The sequence below is a fragment of the Giraffa tippelskirchi genome, chromosome 10 (genome assembly GCF_054371585.1).
Source record: "Giraffa tippelskirchi isolate mGirTip1 chromosome 10, T2T-mGirTip1v1.2.pri, whole genome shotgun sequence".
NCBI lineage: Eukaryota > Metazoa > Chordata > Mammalia > Artiodactyla > Giraffidae > Giraffa > Giraffa tippelskirchi.
Genome location: NC_137284.1, coordinates 7,683,898 through 7,701,083, shown reverse-complemented (window position 1 = coordinate 7,701,083; position 17,186 = coordinate 7,683,898). Strand labels below are relative to the sequence as shown.

At 38.8% G+C, this 17,186-nt stretch overlaps 1 protein-coding gene across 10 annotated transcripts in view; it reads right to left on the bottom strand.

Moving 5' to 3' along the window:
• Window positions 1–17,186, bottom strand: part of MAJIN (membrane anchored junction protein) — a 26,413-nt gene extending 9,227 nt beyond the window's left edge. For 2 of the 10 annotated variants that reach the window (XR_014066296.1, XM_081532538.1), the window contains exons 1-4: window positions 16,966–17,186; window positions 16,403–16,423; window positions 8,463–8,580; window positions 3,144–3,189 (exon numbers count right to left, since the gene is read on the bottom strand). Coding sequence is in view for 6 of the 10 variants with exons in the window: in XM_081532538.1 (XP_081388664.1) it covers window positions 3,144–3,189; window positions 8,463–8,563 (147 nt within the window). In the remaining 4 variants the exon portion in view is untranslated. Of the gene's footprint in view, window positions 1–3,143; window positions 3,190–8,462; window positions 8,581–16,402; window positions 16,424–16,776 lie in introns of all 10 variants that reach the window. The other 8 variants (XR_014066295.1, XM_081532535.1, XR_014066294.1 and 5 more) reach the window with 6 other exon arrangements.

Here is a 17,186-nt window from a genome sequence, read left to right as displayed (position 1 = left end):
TGATTTATCTTAGCATTCCTTCTCTACCATAGTGGATAAAGCATAACAGGTCCTCAACAAATAGATACTGGATTTGTTGCTCAGTTCTGTTGGACTCTCTATGACTCTATGGATTGCAGCCCACCAGGCTCCTCTGTCCATGAAATTCTCCAGGCAAGGATAGAGTGGAGTGGGTAGCCATTCCCTACTCCAGGGGATCTTCTCGAGCCAGGGATTTTCTTTTTTTTTTAATGTTGGCATTTATGTATTTGCAAGTATACATAAAACAATTACCTAGAATCTTCAGGTCACTTGGGGTGCTAACGTGTTACACACATGAACCTGGCAGGGACTCAAGTGAGACCAGGCTTGGAGGCATAGGACTTTGAAAAACTGGATGTCCTTCTCTTCTAAGGACCTGAGAGGAGCAGGGTGAAGAGGAAAGGGTCACTTCAGGGGTTTGGCTCAGCCCCGCTGCTCAGATCTCAGTTGCAGCTCCTGTCCCATCTTCAGGGGAAGGGGCCCCATCTTCAGGCTGTACCCTCACGACATACAAGCCCAGTCCCTAACATCTTCATGTGGCAAACATACCCAAGAATAATCCACCGGACCAGGTCCTTATAAATATATTTATATCAGAGAAAACAAGGCACTTTGGGAGCATTACGGCTCACTCTCCTACACATACATCATTCTAGACAGAAAGTAAAAATTGGTTAGTTTCTCAAGTGAGTTAACTGAGTCAAGTTAATACAATAACAAAATTGCTCCCTAGCCCTTCCTGAGGCATGGGATGAGGTGCATCTCTGGGCAACATCTGGAATCCCAGGTCAGCTGGACCCTGGTAGAGCTCAAAGCCTGATGACCCCAGGAAGTCTGACATCTTTCCTGAGCAAAAGCCCCTGGCCTTGGGGCACTGCCCCCCTCCCCAAGCCAGGTGAGGGGGGGCTGCAGTGGGAGGCAGGCAGAGAGCAGAGCTGGGACACGGTGGAAATGCTTAAGCAGGGTCACCAAAGCCACAGAGACTTCAATCTGTCCGAGCTGGCACTGCGGAGCCGGAGGATCTGCGCCACGGGAAGAGATTTCACATTAGCCCCGACAACACTGCCTCGGCTCTGTGGCGACATTGGCCAGGGTCGCTTCTGAGGGGCGCACAAGCTTCCACTGGAGGAAAGCTGGAGCTTGGGCCAGTCGAGCCAGGGATTGAACCCCATTGCAGGCGGATTCTTTACCATCTAAGCCACCAGGAAAGCCCCAATGAATAATATTGATATTTAGTTATATGTACTTATTTTGCTTTTGCTTATGTCAAACCTTTTCTTCTACTCTCTTTAAATCTTAATTGTTTAGTCTCTAATTAACCTATGCTTATTAGTATATGGGCAAAGAGTCGGACATGACCGAGCACTCACCACTACTCAAGAACCTTTTAAGATAAAAGATTTCTATTATCCTCATTTTACCGATGAGGAAACTAAGACAGAGAGAGGTACTTATGGAAGGCTACATAGATAGTAATCATGGAGTTAAGACATGAATCCAGGCAGTGGGGCTCCAGAGCTTACACTCCTAACCATTAGACTAAACTGCTTATCAATATATGTTTTCTAAGTGAATGACAAAGGATAACTTCTGCTTCAAAACTAGTGAGAGTGAAAAAAAAAAAAAAGAACATATAAAAAGCACTTCAAAAAGTTTTAGGGAATTCCCTGGTGGTCCAGTGGCTAAGACTCCACACTCTCATTGCAGGAGGCCTGGTTTTGATCCCTGGTCAGGGAACTAGATTCTGCATGCTGCAACAAAGAGTTCACATGCTGCAACAAAGACTGAAGATCCTGCAATTAAGACCCGGTGCAGCCAAATAAATCAATAAATGTTTAAAAAAAACAATATTTTTATATGATTATAAGTGTATATAAGTGTTCTCTAGCTACCATTAGATGAACTACTGTGCAGCAAGAACTGCATACATCTATTTCTAATCCTCACTACAATCCTGAAAACTGACATTATTTATCAATCTTACTGACAGGTAAGGAAACAGACTCAGATAAGGAAGACAAATTTCCCCAAAACCATACTGTGAAGCCAGAACTAGAGTTCAAATCCAGGTTTCATTGGTTCTAAAGACTATGTTCGCAATACTTTACTGCCTTGAGCTTTTCTCTGCCCATATTAAGTGAAATAAATTTTGCTCTACTCATAATTAAAATAAGCAGAAAACTGTCATGGTCCTATATTAAAATAATTGTTACTTATAATGATGCCTCTGAGGTCCTCAAAGATCCTAATGTATTTTTCAACACATAGCTAAAGAGTACCTTTAAGGCTTTGACTCAACTTTTCGGTTTCACAGTTTTGCATCTGTGTATGTAATTATATTCAAATTCTTTGAAATGTGGCAGCATATGTCTTTATAAATCACAACAGTCATAGATCACTCAGTCATGAAGTTAGAAAAGAATACACTTGTTTAAAACTCTCATATTATGAATGAGGCAAATAAGACCCAGAGAGATAAGTGATTTGCTAAGGCTCACACATTTTTTAGTGGCTCAGCCAGGACTAGAAACCAGGGCCAGCCCCCAGAACTCCAATTCCTTGTCCAATGCTTTCACCAGTTTACAAATTTGTCCACCTTCTTTGTCTTCTTCTTGTGGGAGAATCTAAAGCCATTAGAGTTGGGTAGGAAAGGAATGAAAACGAAGTGGAAATATAGCAGATGCAAATGTTTCCAATTAAAATGAAGACACAGCAGCTTTGTCTGTGTATTTACAGTTGAGTTTCCTGAACGTCAAGTACCAGGCAGTGGTTGGGATGGTGAGGTTTCCCAGAGCCCTGGAGGGCAGCAGTCCTCCGGATGCTTTCTCTATGCCAGCTGCCACAAAAGACAGCTGCCCATGGCTGGGAACTCTAGTGGAAACAAAACAACTCTTAGCCTCAAAGGTGCTGACACTTCAACTAGGAAAATTGAGAAAGAGTATAGGCTTTAATTTCCCTGGAAAAACAGTAACCTTTCTCTGCAGAGGAAATGTGGCAGGCAGAAGTCAAGTAATCAAGCAGAGACTGTGACTCAGTTTGTAGGAAACAACTAAAATCTAAATAGGGATGCATCCTTGGCTTAAAAAACAACATTCCCAGAAGTTATCTGGTTCTTTCCCTACCTCCAGCTCCTGGACGATGACTTCCTTGTTTTCTACCTCTTCCCCTCTAGAAGGTAAACAGACAAGAAGTAAGTAAGCCAAGAAGAAAAGCTCTGGAGACAACAGACTGTAGTAAAAATGACATTTCCAATGAGCTAAGGGAACATAACTAAATAATAACTGTGTGTGCTGACCCAGCACTCAAGGGAAGAAGAGCTCACTAGGTGGTGTAAACTGAAGACTGGTACAAGGCTGTACCAAAATATTTTCTCCATTACCCTGCCAAAACTTGACATTTCCATCGTTAAAGTTAATAATTGATTAGACCAGTAGTACAAGTGCAATCTGCGGACCTCCAGGGGTCCTCAAGACCCTTTCAAGGAATCTCCAAGGGCAAAACTAGTTTCATAATAATACTAAGATATTACTTGCCTTTTTCACCATGTTGACATTTGTATCAGTAGTGCAAAATCTGTGGTGGTGAAAATGCTGGTGCCTTAGCACAGATTTAGTCAGTTGCACTAAACTGTACTAGCAATTATAGCCATCTTTACCACCACACAGGAAAAAAAATTCCAATTCCATTTAATCTCTTAGAGGAAGAAGTAAAACCTTAATAATTCTATAAATCTCACCCCCCCAAATAATGCATTTTTAATATATTATGTGATAAAACAGGAAGTATGGATAAAGCGTTTCTGCGGCATACCAGAAGATGATGGTTTTCTTGAGGAGACGTGCCTGCATGACTGTTTAAGTTGCAAACTGAACCACTTGCTTTTTCATATTTTACTTGACTGATCAACTGACAGATAAACTACGGTGCTTATTCAGACTTGGGAATGTGACAGACATTTTCTCAAAAGTGAACAGTGAGCTTATCAATAAAACTGACAGTATTTGTTATTAAGGATAAATTATTGGATTTCAAACAAAATTTCGAATTTTGGAAAACTTTTATCCACCACTATGGGGTTGACAACTTCAAAATACTTAGACATTTTTCTGATAAGATTGGTAGTGATATTAGCAAATATGCTCTTTGATGAAGTATAATGTATACTATATATACATTATATATATATAATATACTGTATAATGAAGTGTGTTGACAGTTGAACAATCTGCATAAGCTAGTGAAACAATATTTTCCAAGCGACCATAGAAACACTTCAGTTTACAAAATCATTCTAGGTAAAAGATAGATCAGCTTTCAAAGAACAAGATAGACCAATGGATTTTAATGTTGCAGAGTTCAAAAAGTACAGTGATATGATTTCAGATTCCACATTACAACTAACCTTTAAAAAACTACTATATTTAAAAAAAATGAAATGGAGTTTCCTGGTGGTCTAGTGGTTAGGACTTGGTACTTTCATGACTATGGCCTGGGGTTCAATCCCTGGTCCTGGAACTGAGATCCCACAAGTTGCGCAGTGCAGCCAAAATAAAAAAATTTTTTTTTTAATTTAAAAAAATAATAAAAATTAAAATAAAAAAGAAACAAAATAAACAACTATTACTTGTCAAGTTTTGATGCAGGGCCAAGGAAGAATATCCACAATGATCTGAGAAGCCTATTAATGTATTCCTACCTTTCCTTACTACAAATATTTGTTGTTCAGTTGATCAGTAGTATTCAACTCTTTGCAATCCCATGGACTGCAGCATGCCGGCTTCCCTGTCTTTCACCATCTCCTGAAGTTTGCTCAAACTCATGTCCACTGAGTCAATGATGCCATCCAACCACCTCTGTTGCTCCTTCTTCTCCTGCCCTCAATCTTTCCCAGCATCGGGATCTTTTCCAATGAGTTGGCTCTTCATATCAGGTGGCCAAAGGATTAGAGCTTCAGCTTCAGCATCAGTCCTTCCAATAAATATTCAGAGTTGATTTCCTTTAGGATTGACTTGTTTGATCTCCTTGCTGTCCAAGGGACTCTCAAGAGTCTTCTCCAGAACTACAGTTTGAAAGCATCAATTCTTCGGTGCTTAGCCTTCTTTATGGTCCAATTCTCACATGTATACGTGACTACTGGAAAAACCACAGCTTTGACTATATGGACCTTTGTTGGCAAATATATGTAAGGCTACATATACATGTAAAGCCAAATTTTTCATGTAATTCAACCAAAAGAAAAAATTCACAACAGATTAAATGTAAAAGCAAATACGATAATCTAGCAGTTTTTTATTAAGCCAGAGATTAATGAGATTTGCAGAAATTTAATGTGATGTCAATCCTCCCATTAATGTTTTGCTTTGGAAAATATGGTTTAGTCACAAATTTGTGTTTGATTCTTTTGCCACTCCATGGACTGTAGCTTGTCAGGCTCCTCTGTCCATGGGATTCTCCAGGCAAAAAAACTGGATGGAGTATATAGTTATTTTTAATAAAAATATATTAAAACTTAATAGGTATATCATTATTTTAAAATTAATATTATACATTTAAAAGTAGTGGTAAAATACACATAACCTCAACTTTTCCATTTTAACTATTTTTAAGTATATAATTCAGTGGCAATAATTAACGGGTTGGCCAAAAATTTCATTCAGGTTTTTCCATACAATATTACATTCAAAACCATGGCTTGCAGTCAGCACTACTCTTATTTCTAAAACTTATTTCCACAAACAGAAACACTGTGCTCTTTAAACAATAACTCCTCATTCTTCCCTCCACCCAGCCTGTCTCTATGAGTTTTCCTATTTTAATATTTCATATAAGCAGAATCATACAAGATTTGCCCTGTTGTGACTGGCATATACCTAGGAATGAAATTGCTGGGTCATATGGTAATTTTATGTTTAGTAGCTGCATCATTTTACATTCCCACCAGCAATGTATGAAGGTTCCAATTTCTCCACATCCTTATCAATAACTGTTGTTTTATTTTTTAATTACAGCTATCCTAGTAGGTGTGAAGTGGTATACCACTGAAATTTTGACTTGCATTTTCCTAGTGACTAAAGACATTGAGCATCTTTTCATGTGCTTACTGGCCATTTGTATATCTTCTTTAGAGAAATGTCTATTCAAGTCCTTTGTCCATTTTCAGTCAGATTGCTTATCTTTTTGTTGTTGAGTTGTAGTTCTTTATATATTCTGGATATTAAGCTCTTATCAGATATATGATTTGCAAATATCTCCTCTCATCTGTGGTTTTCCTTTTCACTCTGTTAGCAGGGTTCTTAGACATACAAATTTTATAAAATCAACTAAGTCCAATTTATCTAATTTCTTTTGAGGCCTGTGTGTTTGGTGTTGTATTTAAGAAACCACTGCCAAATCCAAAGTCATAAAGATTTGCCCCTATGTTTTCTTCTAAGAGTTTTAGTTTTAGCTCTTATTTAGTTCTTTGATCCATTTTTAGTTAAGTATAGTATATCGTGTAAGATAAGGGTCTAACTTTATTCTTCTGCATGTGGATATCCAGTTTTTCCAGAACCATTTGTTAAAGAAACCATTCTTTCCCATCGAATGCTCTTGGCATTCTAGTAAAAAATCAATTAACCATAGATATTAGTGAGGTTTTATTTCTGGGCTCTCAATTCTACACTGTTTATTGGTCTATATGTTTGTTCTTATGCAGTACCACACTTTTTGATTACTTGCAGCTTTGTAAGAAGTTTTTTAATTGGCAAGTATGAGTACTCCAAATTTGTTCTTTTCCAAGATTGTTCTGGCTATTTGGGATCCCTTGAAATTCCATATGAATTTTAGGTTGGGTTTGTACATTTGCAAAAAAAGCGCCATTGGGATTTTGCTAGGGATTACATTGAATCTGCTGATTGCTTGAGTACCATTTTCATCTTAACAATATATAGTTCCCTAACCAGGGATCAAACCTCTGCCCCTGGCAGTGAAAGCACAGAGTCCCAACCACTGGACTGCCAGGGAATTCCCATCTTAACAATATTAAGTCTTCTAATCCATGAACACAGATATCTTTCTAATTAATTAATTAATTTTTTTGGCCTCTCTGCATGGCTTGTGGAATCTTAAATTCCCTGACCAGGGATTAAACCCAGCTCTGACAGTGGAAGTGCTGGGTCCTAACCACTAGATCACCATCGAACTCCCACAGAGGTCTTTCTATTTAGGTCTCCTTTAATTTCTCTTAGAAATATTTTTTAGTTTTCAGTGTGCGAGTCTTGTACTTCATTGGTTAAATTTATTGCTAAGAATTTTTTCTTTTAGATACTACTGTAAGCAAAATTGTTTTCTTAATTTTCTTTTCATAAATTACTGCTAGTTTACTGCTAGTGTATACAAATCAACTGATGTTGATTTAGTATAACTTTGCTGAATTTATTGATAAGGTTTAACAGCCTTTTGTTGGTTTGTGTGGATTCTTTAGGTTTTTCCACATATAAGATCATGTCAGGAATTCCCTGGCAGTCTAGTGGTTAGGACTCCATGCTTTTGCTGCCAAAACTCAAGCTCAATCCCTAGTTGTGGAACTAAGATCTCACAAGCCATGTGGTGCAGCCAAAAAAGAAAAAAAAAAAAAAAGATCATGTCATCTGCAAACAGAGATAGTTTCACTTCTTCCTTTCCAATTTGTATGCATTTTATTTCTTTTTCTTGACTAATTGCTTTGGCTAGAACTTTAGTATTATGATGAACCGAAGTGATGAAAGTGAGCATCCTTATCTTGTTCCTGATCTTAAGGAAAAAGCTTAAGTTTTTCACCATTGAGTATGTTGTTAGCTGTGGGTTTTTCACATATAGACTTTATATTGAGGAAGCTCCCTTCTATTCCTAGATTGAGTATTTTTATCATGAAAGGGTGCTAAATTTGGTCAAACGCCTTTTCTGCATCCATTGAGATGGTCATGTGGTCTTTTTTCTCTTCTATTAATGTGGTGTATTATATTGATTGATTTTTGTATACTGAACTATCCTTGCATTCCTGGGGTAGTCCTAGGAATATAAATAATGCCAATCTTATTAATTTTTAAAAATATAGCTATTTTAAATAAAATGTTATAGTATTTTAAATTAATAAGTAATTACTTAAAATTTTTCTTTTGATTTTTATATGATAAATATTGATAGGTATGACTCATTTAATCAAAAACTTGTTGGAAGCCTCAATTTTAAGAGTGCAAAGGGGTCCTGAGATAATTTGAGAACCACTGCCCCAAAGGTATGCTATTACTAATTTAAAAACTTATATGAATAATAAATATATAGAACATAAAATACCTGGAAAAGAGAGCTACAAAGTGCTGCTTCAGCCAGTCTCCTGGACTTGGTGAAGGCAGAGAAGGAATGACCTATGGGAATGTATTAACCTGTATTTGTAAAGGCTACCCTCCTAGTTTTAAAATTACCTGATGCTGTTGCCATATCTAAGTTTGAATTTATACAAGTTGGGTCCTGCATGAAGAAATCTCGTCTCTGGAAATGGGTAGGTGAAAGGTTTTAAACTCATTGCTTCCAAACAGTAACCTAAATAAAACAGAAGTATTAAAGAATTACTAAAAAGCTAAATATGTTTCCTTATGTATGGGAAATAAAGCCTGCCCAATCTGTAGCATCTCTTCATCAGTATGATGTCCAGTTCTCAGTATCACTGCCTATGTCCCAGGCTCAGTTCTAATATTAATTACCTGGACCATTTCCCCACCTGCATGGGGAGGATACACGATATTCTGAGATAATCTTTATACTTGAAGTCAGAAGACCTAAGCTAAAGTTTTGCTGTTTACCTTATGACCTTGTACAAATTACTTCTCTTCCATGAGACTAATGATACTAACATCTGATGATAACAGGGTTTTGTTAGGATTAAATCTATCTCTCAAATATCTCTTGAATCTATTCTCATCTCTTGCCCCCATTTTCTGTGGAATCTAGGCCAGTGGGAAGAGGGCTCAAATCAAATAATGAAACAGTTCAAAGGATGCACCAATAACAGGCAATTGGGAACACCTCTGGTGTTAATTTTCTATGACGTTTAGGAATTAGCACACCTTCCTGCTATAGCCAATGCAGTAAATAAGGATGTATACTAATGCTTTAAAGTCTTGCCAAGGAATGCCTTATCTTCCCTACATCTCAACTATTCTTCTTCACCACTTATGAGAGTACCCTGTGCCACAAGAGTGCCCCCTATTCTCCTAGCACTTACTAGTTTTACTTTGCCTATTCCAGAATCTCTACTCACTTAAGGGTCTCTCTGTGGGAAACTCAGAAGAAGAAATGGAAAAAGAAGTATGGCATGCCTCTTCTACTCCAAGAGAGCACTTGGTATGCACTCAGAGGACTTTTCTATGCCTCTTTTTATTTGTAAAGTAGAAATAATAAGCCTTGTACTTCCTGTCTCTTCATATGGAAGTTTAAATAATTAATAATGAGAGTAAAAGGTCCAGAGTTTCTAGGATCAAATCTACCTATATACAATGCAAGGTATTGATTTCAGAGGCAGCTGAGCTAAGGTAGACAGAACAAGCACAAAGTAAGAATAATTTATGTTTTAATCTCAGTTCCATATCTCTACATAGTTTCTCTGGGCCTTGGTTTTATTATTTATACAATAATAACAACTTATGCGTATAACAACTGACAACAATTTTTTGTCATACCCCTTTCTAAGTGCCTTATATATAGATATTACTTAATTCTCACAAAAAGCCTCTGAAGTAAGTAGTCTAAATTTGATAGATGAGGAAATTGAAGCACTGAGACATGAAGTAAGTTTTCTATGGCTATGAATTTTGGAACTGGGATTCAAACTGAGGCAGTGTTAATTGAGACTTGATGGTCTTTACCACTTTTCCACCCTGCTTCCTGGGGTTATTGGAAGGCAAAAAAAAAAAAAAAGATAATGACTATAAAATCATTTTGCAAGTACTAACATATTATACACACATAAAGAACTATTTTCATTATTCTTTCCTCCATACTATCCTGATTCCACGCCTGCTCAGCAGGGAGAGCTCTAATATGTACAACTGGAAGATCTATGTGCCCAAAGAATGGCATTTCCCACAATTTCCAAAGTTCAAGTCTGGGGCTGCCAGTAAACAGATATCCCAGTGTCTGCTCTTGGCTGCTTGGGATTAGAACGACAGGAGGCTGAAGCCACAACCCGAGTCTATTTAGACTAGAACTGCACTCAAAAGTGAAAAGAAAGAGTTGGTGCCAACTGAAAAGTTACCAGAGGGGAAATACTGTTCACATTCTGAGAAAAACTTGCACATTCTTCCTGCCCTAGGCATGGCAAGAACCCACACTAGATTTGATAGTGTTTTTGGTGCTAGATGACTTTACCAAGTAGGCAGGGACCACCTGATGAGACTTAGGTTGCTGCCACAAAAGCTGAGCCCTTAATTATTCAGAGGGTTCTTCTACAATGCAATCACCTCTCACCACAGACTGAGGACTGGGGCCATCAGAGAAAAGGAAATGAAGAACATTTGCTGGAAATGACAATCCAGAGAGGAAACTTCATGTGCTGTGCTACAGCTGGCTGGCTGAAAGAAGTAAAAACAATCCTCTTCTAGCTGGGGCCTGTTCCTGTTAATTGCTGACTGCCTGCTTCAGAAACAAACACCACACACTAATTACTCTATTTGCAAATAAAGATTAGACAGCATAATCCCAAACAACCACATAGTAGCAGTGGTTCAAAGATTCACAAGGTTATTTTCCAACATGAGTACCGCAGTCATGGTGACACTATGTCCCAGGAACATATCATTAAGTTGATGAGATCTTACAGATGAAAGGTCAGACTCTCAGCCAATTTTAGGTGATCATAAAACATGATGCCTTTAAAACAAAAGAAGAGAAGTTATAGGCAATATGGGATAGTGGGAAAGACATAGGATTTGGAATTGGAGGACCAAGGCTTGAGTCCTAGCTCTGCCTCTTATCAGTCATTAGACCTTAATCAAGTCACTTAGCCTTTTCATTTCTCAATTTCTACATCTCTAAAAGGGGAATACACTTATCCCTGAAATTTCTGTGAGGATTAAATGAAATAATGCTGTAAAAAGCACTTCATAAACACTGGGTAATTATATTAACATTAGCTCTTTTGATAGATTTGAAGAGTTTCTCTCTTAATGCTTTACTAGAAAAGCAAACTCAAGAGAAGTGTTTAGCTTTAATATCAGTACAAAATCTGACAAATCTCAATTAAGACTCTTTCCTTGAAAATCTCCAATAATAGATTTAAATGACACATAGGCACTGATGTTAGAAAGGGAAAGATTTTTTAAGGTTTTAGTAATTTGTCTCACATAAAGAAACATTTGGTCAACGCACAGAACTTGAATCAGTGCTGAATGCAATATGAAGATAATGATATGACTACTGAAGCTGAAGGAGAAGATCATACAGAAGTACTGGCACTAAATATATCTGGTGATACTTGATGGGAAAACCCTCCAGTGTTAATAAAAGAGCTTTCATAAACATTCATTAAAAATACATTTACTGAGCAGGTCTAACATAACAGGCTCTGTGACCACTAATGAGTTTGGGCCAAAAGAAAAAAACCAGGGAAATCTCACTCATGCTATGAATCCAACATCCAAGTTTTAGAACTGAGACTGAGGACAGAAGCTTGGCTTCTCCTTCTACCTTCAGAAGTCCTTGGCTAGTTTCACAAGTCTGCCTGCCTTTGCTGAAATAGATCCAAACTCTCTGAAAGCCTATATTTCCAATGAGATTCATGCTTGCCTATAGCTAAAGTGCCCTTCATTTTAGAGGAGATAAAAAGGAAGTGAATTCATCAAAGAAGGTAATGACTCCTATAGGTCACATAACTCAGTATGGAACCAGGATTAGCACCCAAGATTGTTGAATCCTTTGGCTGATACATTTTCCATAACACATTGCCTGATCATTTTATTAAACTATAACCCTGGTCTATCACATAAATCTGGATGGCAAACTCAATTTGGGTACAAAGACATCAAGCCAAAATGCAGCATTTCCGGATTAAAGCTTCTTAGGATTATATCTTGGGATATAAAGGTTTCTTTCACATTTGTTTGTCTTTGAGCTCTATTTTCAAAAGGAACTATTCTCAGTTTCCTCACCTTGCAGGGTGACTAGGATGATTAATGAAATAATGCATGTATAATTGCTTATTGCAGTGCTCTATGCATAGGTTACTCAATAAAGAATAGCCGTTTTAAAAGCAAAACAAATCCAAGTGTTAAGATATAGGACAAGAAGAGCTGATCTAAGACTACCCAAGATACTTCTATGCCTACTGATGTCATTCTTTCCCATTAGATTTCTACCTACTCTTTCTGGTAAGACACAATCTTTAAAACACCACTGGCATTTATTCAGAAATATATTTGTAACTGGAACTGTGTCAGATTTTGTTCTGTTTTGTTTGGGAGGGGAGAAGTAACTAAATCTTCTAACAGAGGGATAGGAAGGTGTCCTGAAACGAAATCAAAAGGCCTTAGTGAACGACTCAATAGGGCAGAAAGGAGATTAAGTCAACTTCTTAAGTTACTCTTTACACCTAAATGGCTCTTCCACTTTCATTTTAACCATTCTAAAAGCTAATGGAAGAATTATCTTTGGTCAATAGGTCCAGGACTGTGTTCCTTACTTGGAAAAAGCAATAGAATGGTATCTCATCTTACCACCCTGCCCATTAGTTGTGGCTTGTTACATGATACTTGGAGAAGAAAATGGCAACCCACTCCAGGATTCTTGCCTCAAGAATCCCATGGACAGAGGAGCCTGGCAGGCTACAGTCCAAGGGGTCACAAGAGTTGGACACAACTTAGCGACTAAACCACCACATGAAGATCAACCTATTAGCATTCACATCACACTGAATTCACTGAAGAACTCTAAAAATCCTAGTCCCAGGAATCCTAAAAGCATTTGGATGTAAAATTGCAGGCAATGAGGGATATTTATTTTTTGGTTACACCACTGGGTGAATTGCCCTGAAGCAGTACCTGCAAAGATTTTAAAATGATAAAAAAGCATCAGTACTTTCAGAAGGGCAAATGGTGGAGAGAATATCCTTAGCTAAAAAGAAGCATCTTTTGCAGTTTTGAGCTATAAACTTTGAGTCCTTGATGTACATATCTCAAGGGTCTTAGTCACAGAAGACAGACAAAAGTGTGAAAAGAAAGCTTCTAAAATATACAGCTTTGTTCTTGGCATGAAAAAATGGTAGATTCTGAAGAAATATAGTTAATAAAAAAACTTACTTTTTATAGAAAGATAGCAAATTTCACACAGGAAATCTGAAATATTTTACTGCCTTTAATTCTGGTGAGATACTGGGAAGATAAAAATTATATTCACTAGGTTTACACAAAGATAAACCTGACAGGAGGAGATCATCTAATTTGACCAAGGTCATACATCAAGAGCAAGACTAAAACACAGATGTATTGTTAAAGCAAGATAGTCCCACTGAATTAAGGGTGTCAAGAATATAGTTACCTTATGAATTATCCTAGATTCAATATTAGCCTCAATTCTTTATATCTTTATATTTTACCACCTAAGTATAACTCTAAAATAACAGAATCAGGCATAACTGCTAAGAAACATTATATTTAGCACTTTGAAAGATCATCAGACCATAAGGATCTGGTGACTGAAGTCTTACATTTACAAAAGCACTTTCAGTTTATACAATGCTTTTCCTATCTATCCCTATCTCACAAGATTCAAAAACATCTATTGAAGTAGGCAGGGCAGATTCAGCTAACTTATACTTCATGCTAAATGCTCTCCTAATTTTTATATGATTTGATCCTCTCAATCTTGTATTCATTCAATATTTATTCATTCAGTTCACAATTATCTGCATACCAACTATGTTCCAGAAACTTAAGTGCTGGAGATAAAGTGGGGAATAATAAGAACTCAGTCACTGCCTGCAAAGAGCTTACAAATAATTTTAAGGATGATGACTGCTACAAAAAAGGACAGGGTGACATAGGAACACGACAGAGAATCCTAACCTAGAATGGAAGTCAGGGAACTCTATGTAAGTGACTCATTTTTGAAGGATGAGTATGAGTTGGGGAAGATACAAATGGCGAGTGGGTAAGGGGTCTGATGTACGTACAAGAAAAGCAGATACAACAGTCCTCAGTTGAGAGAGATTGCTTTCATTTCAAGAGGGAGAAGTATAGTACTTCTGAACACAGTTGGCAAGAAGTGTGACAAACTAAGACTACAAAGATAAAAAGTGAGTCATCATACATTTGAGAGCCTACTACATATCAGGCATTTCTTTCAGCAATGATAGAGCAGGGAATAAGAAAGACATGATTCTTTGTCTTTAACAGCTTAGATTTCAGGAAGTTTGGAGAGCAATAATAAACATATAAATAAATCAATGTAATTTGAAATATTGTAAGTATTATGAAGAAAATAAAACAGAGTTTTGTAGTAGAGAGTGACTGGGAGACCGCTTTAGTGTGGCCAGCGAAGGTCTTTCAGAAGAGATCACGACTGAGTTATGGCCTTAGTGGAAAGCGAAACAACAAAGTCAAGGGGGAAAGCATTCCAAGCAGGAAAAAACCAGCACAGATGCCCTGTGATGATTGGTAGTTAAATGATAGAAAGGTCAGTGTGACTGGAGCACAGAGAATGAAAACTGAGTAGAAAGAAATGAGATCAGAGAGCTAAGCAAGAGCCAGATCATATAAAGGCTGCCAGCCATTGCAGAGTTGCGATTTTATGCTAGTGAAAGTGAAAGTCGCTCAGTTGTGTCTGACTTTTTGTGACACCATGGACTATACAGTCCATGGAATTCTCCAGGCCAGAATACTGGAGTGGGTAGCCTTTCCCTTTTCCAGTGGATCTTCCCAACCCAGGGATCGAACCCAGGTCTCCTAAAAAGAATTGTGATTATTTGACTTATGCTTTTAGAAACAGTACTCTGGCTGCAAAGAGAAAGATGAACTGAAGAGTTGTAGCAGTCCAGCAGAAAGATGCTTCAGATTTGGACTTTGAGGTCTTAGTAGTCAGTAACTACTTAGATTTGAGGTATATTTTAGACCGATGGACTAGATGCGGCAATCAAGAATGGCTCTTGATTTTGGCCTATGCTATTAGACAGGTAATGGTAAACACCCTTTACTGAGATGGAGAAGAATTCTGAAGAAAAAGATTTTCCATTCTAGGGAATTCTAGGGAATTCTCTAGCAGTCCAGCAGTTAGGACTCCAGGCTTTCACTGCCAAGGGCTCGAGTTCAATCTCTGGCAGGGGAACTAAGATCCCACAAGCTGCTTGGTGCCATAAAAAAGAAAAAAAAAGATTTGCCATTCTCTTTCTGTTCTGTTTTGGGTAAGTGTGAGAGGCCTGTTAGATATCCCAGTGGATGTGTCAAGGGAGTGATCTCTCGGTACGCAAGGAGTGGAAATCAGGATAGAAATATAAACTTCAGTTATCAGTGTTTAGATGGTATTGGAAGCTATTGGAACAGTAAGATCATCCAGGGAGAAAATACAGATAGAGAAGGAAAGAGGGCCTTCCTCAATGGCCAGGCTATGAACTGTGAAGTCTATCCAAAGAGCAATCAGAAGGCACTGAAGGGCATAATAAAGAGATGACATGATCACATGGCTGCGGGTTTTAAAACAAACAAACAAACCAAAAAATCAAAACAATCCCTCTGATTGTAATGTAGGAAATAACTCAGAACCAGAACAGATGAAAGAGGCTCAGTTAGGAGACTCCTGTGGTTCCTGGCAGAAGCTGATAATAGCCTGGTTTATAGTGATGAGAGTGGAGATGAAAAGTGGTCTGGTTTACAAGATGTCTAGTCATGATTTGGTGACCTGACAGGGTAAGGAAGAAGTCCAGACAAGGATGATTGTGAGCTGCTTGAACAAACAATTGAAAAATAAAGATACTTCCCACCCCCCCACCTCCCATCCCCCCACCCCCCACCTCCCATCCCCCCACCTCCCATCCCCCCACCCCCACCTCCTACCTCCCCTCCCCCCACCCCCCACCTCCTACCCTCCCACCCCCCTACCTGCCAAAAAAGGAGCCTTAGAATGTAAGTTTTTGAGGGTAAGATAAGTGAGTCCATTTTTGGATATGCTCAATCTTAAGGTGCCCACAAGATATCTAGACATTCTAGGTAGGCTGTTGGATATTGTGGTAGGTTTACTATCTGCAGATTAAGGAATTAAAGTTCAGAAAAGTCAAGGACGTAGGGTCAAGTATACTTTTCCCAGATGCCAAGATTCAAGGACGTGAGTAGCTGAATAGAGAGATCTCACTGATAGCTATGACTCAAATATTGATACTTACTTCCTAGATTCAGTCAGGCATCTGAAAACAAGAAATTCATTCAAATCATTAAGACATGATGTGACAAGACATATTTCGATGAAAGAAGTCATGTTTTCACAGTAACTCCTAAGCCTGAGCTAGAGAATGGTTATGAACCAGAATGATGGCTTTTGTGTGCAGCTTTGTTGTTTTTTTTTTTTTAAAGAGGCTGTGGTGAGGGGAAGCTGGGGGGCTCATAAGACTGGATCTGTGCAGGAGGCAGCGCTTCGTGCTGGGTGTGGTGTGGCGGCAAGAACTGTCCCTGGGGTTCCTTCACCTCCGCCCTGCTCACTCACCCGTGGAAGGGGATCTGGACATAGTTCGGGGCCTACCTGGCTTCCATCCATGCTCACCTGGTTACCCCGACCTGAGCTTCAGGCCGCCGCCCTAACAACGAGGCCCTGCGCTGGGTGTCCAAATGCGCCCTGGGCTTCTAAGGCTGCCTCAGGAGGCGGCTGCGGAGTGGGGACTGGGCCCGAAATCCCCTTCAGAGAAAGGCACCAACCTCACTAGAGAAATAGGCCGCTGCCAGTTATTATTACCTCAGACCCAAGGACCTCCCAGGCGCGGCCTGGCTCTTTCTTATAGGGGTTCTTCGCGCCTAATCAAATTGGCCTTGGCCAGGATACTCACTAAAATCTATTCTTTAAAAAGAGCAGGCGCCGACCTCGCATGAAGCCTGGCTTGCTGACCTGCTCGCCCTCGTACCCTCGCCTCAACTCTTGCCGCGGGCTGACCAGGCCTTCAGCGCACGCGCAACTGC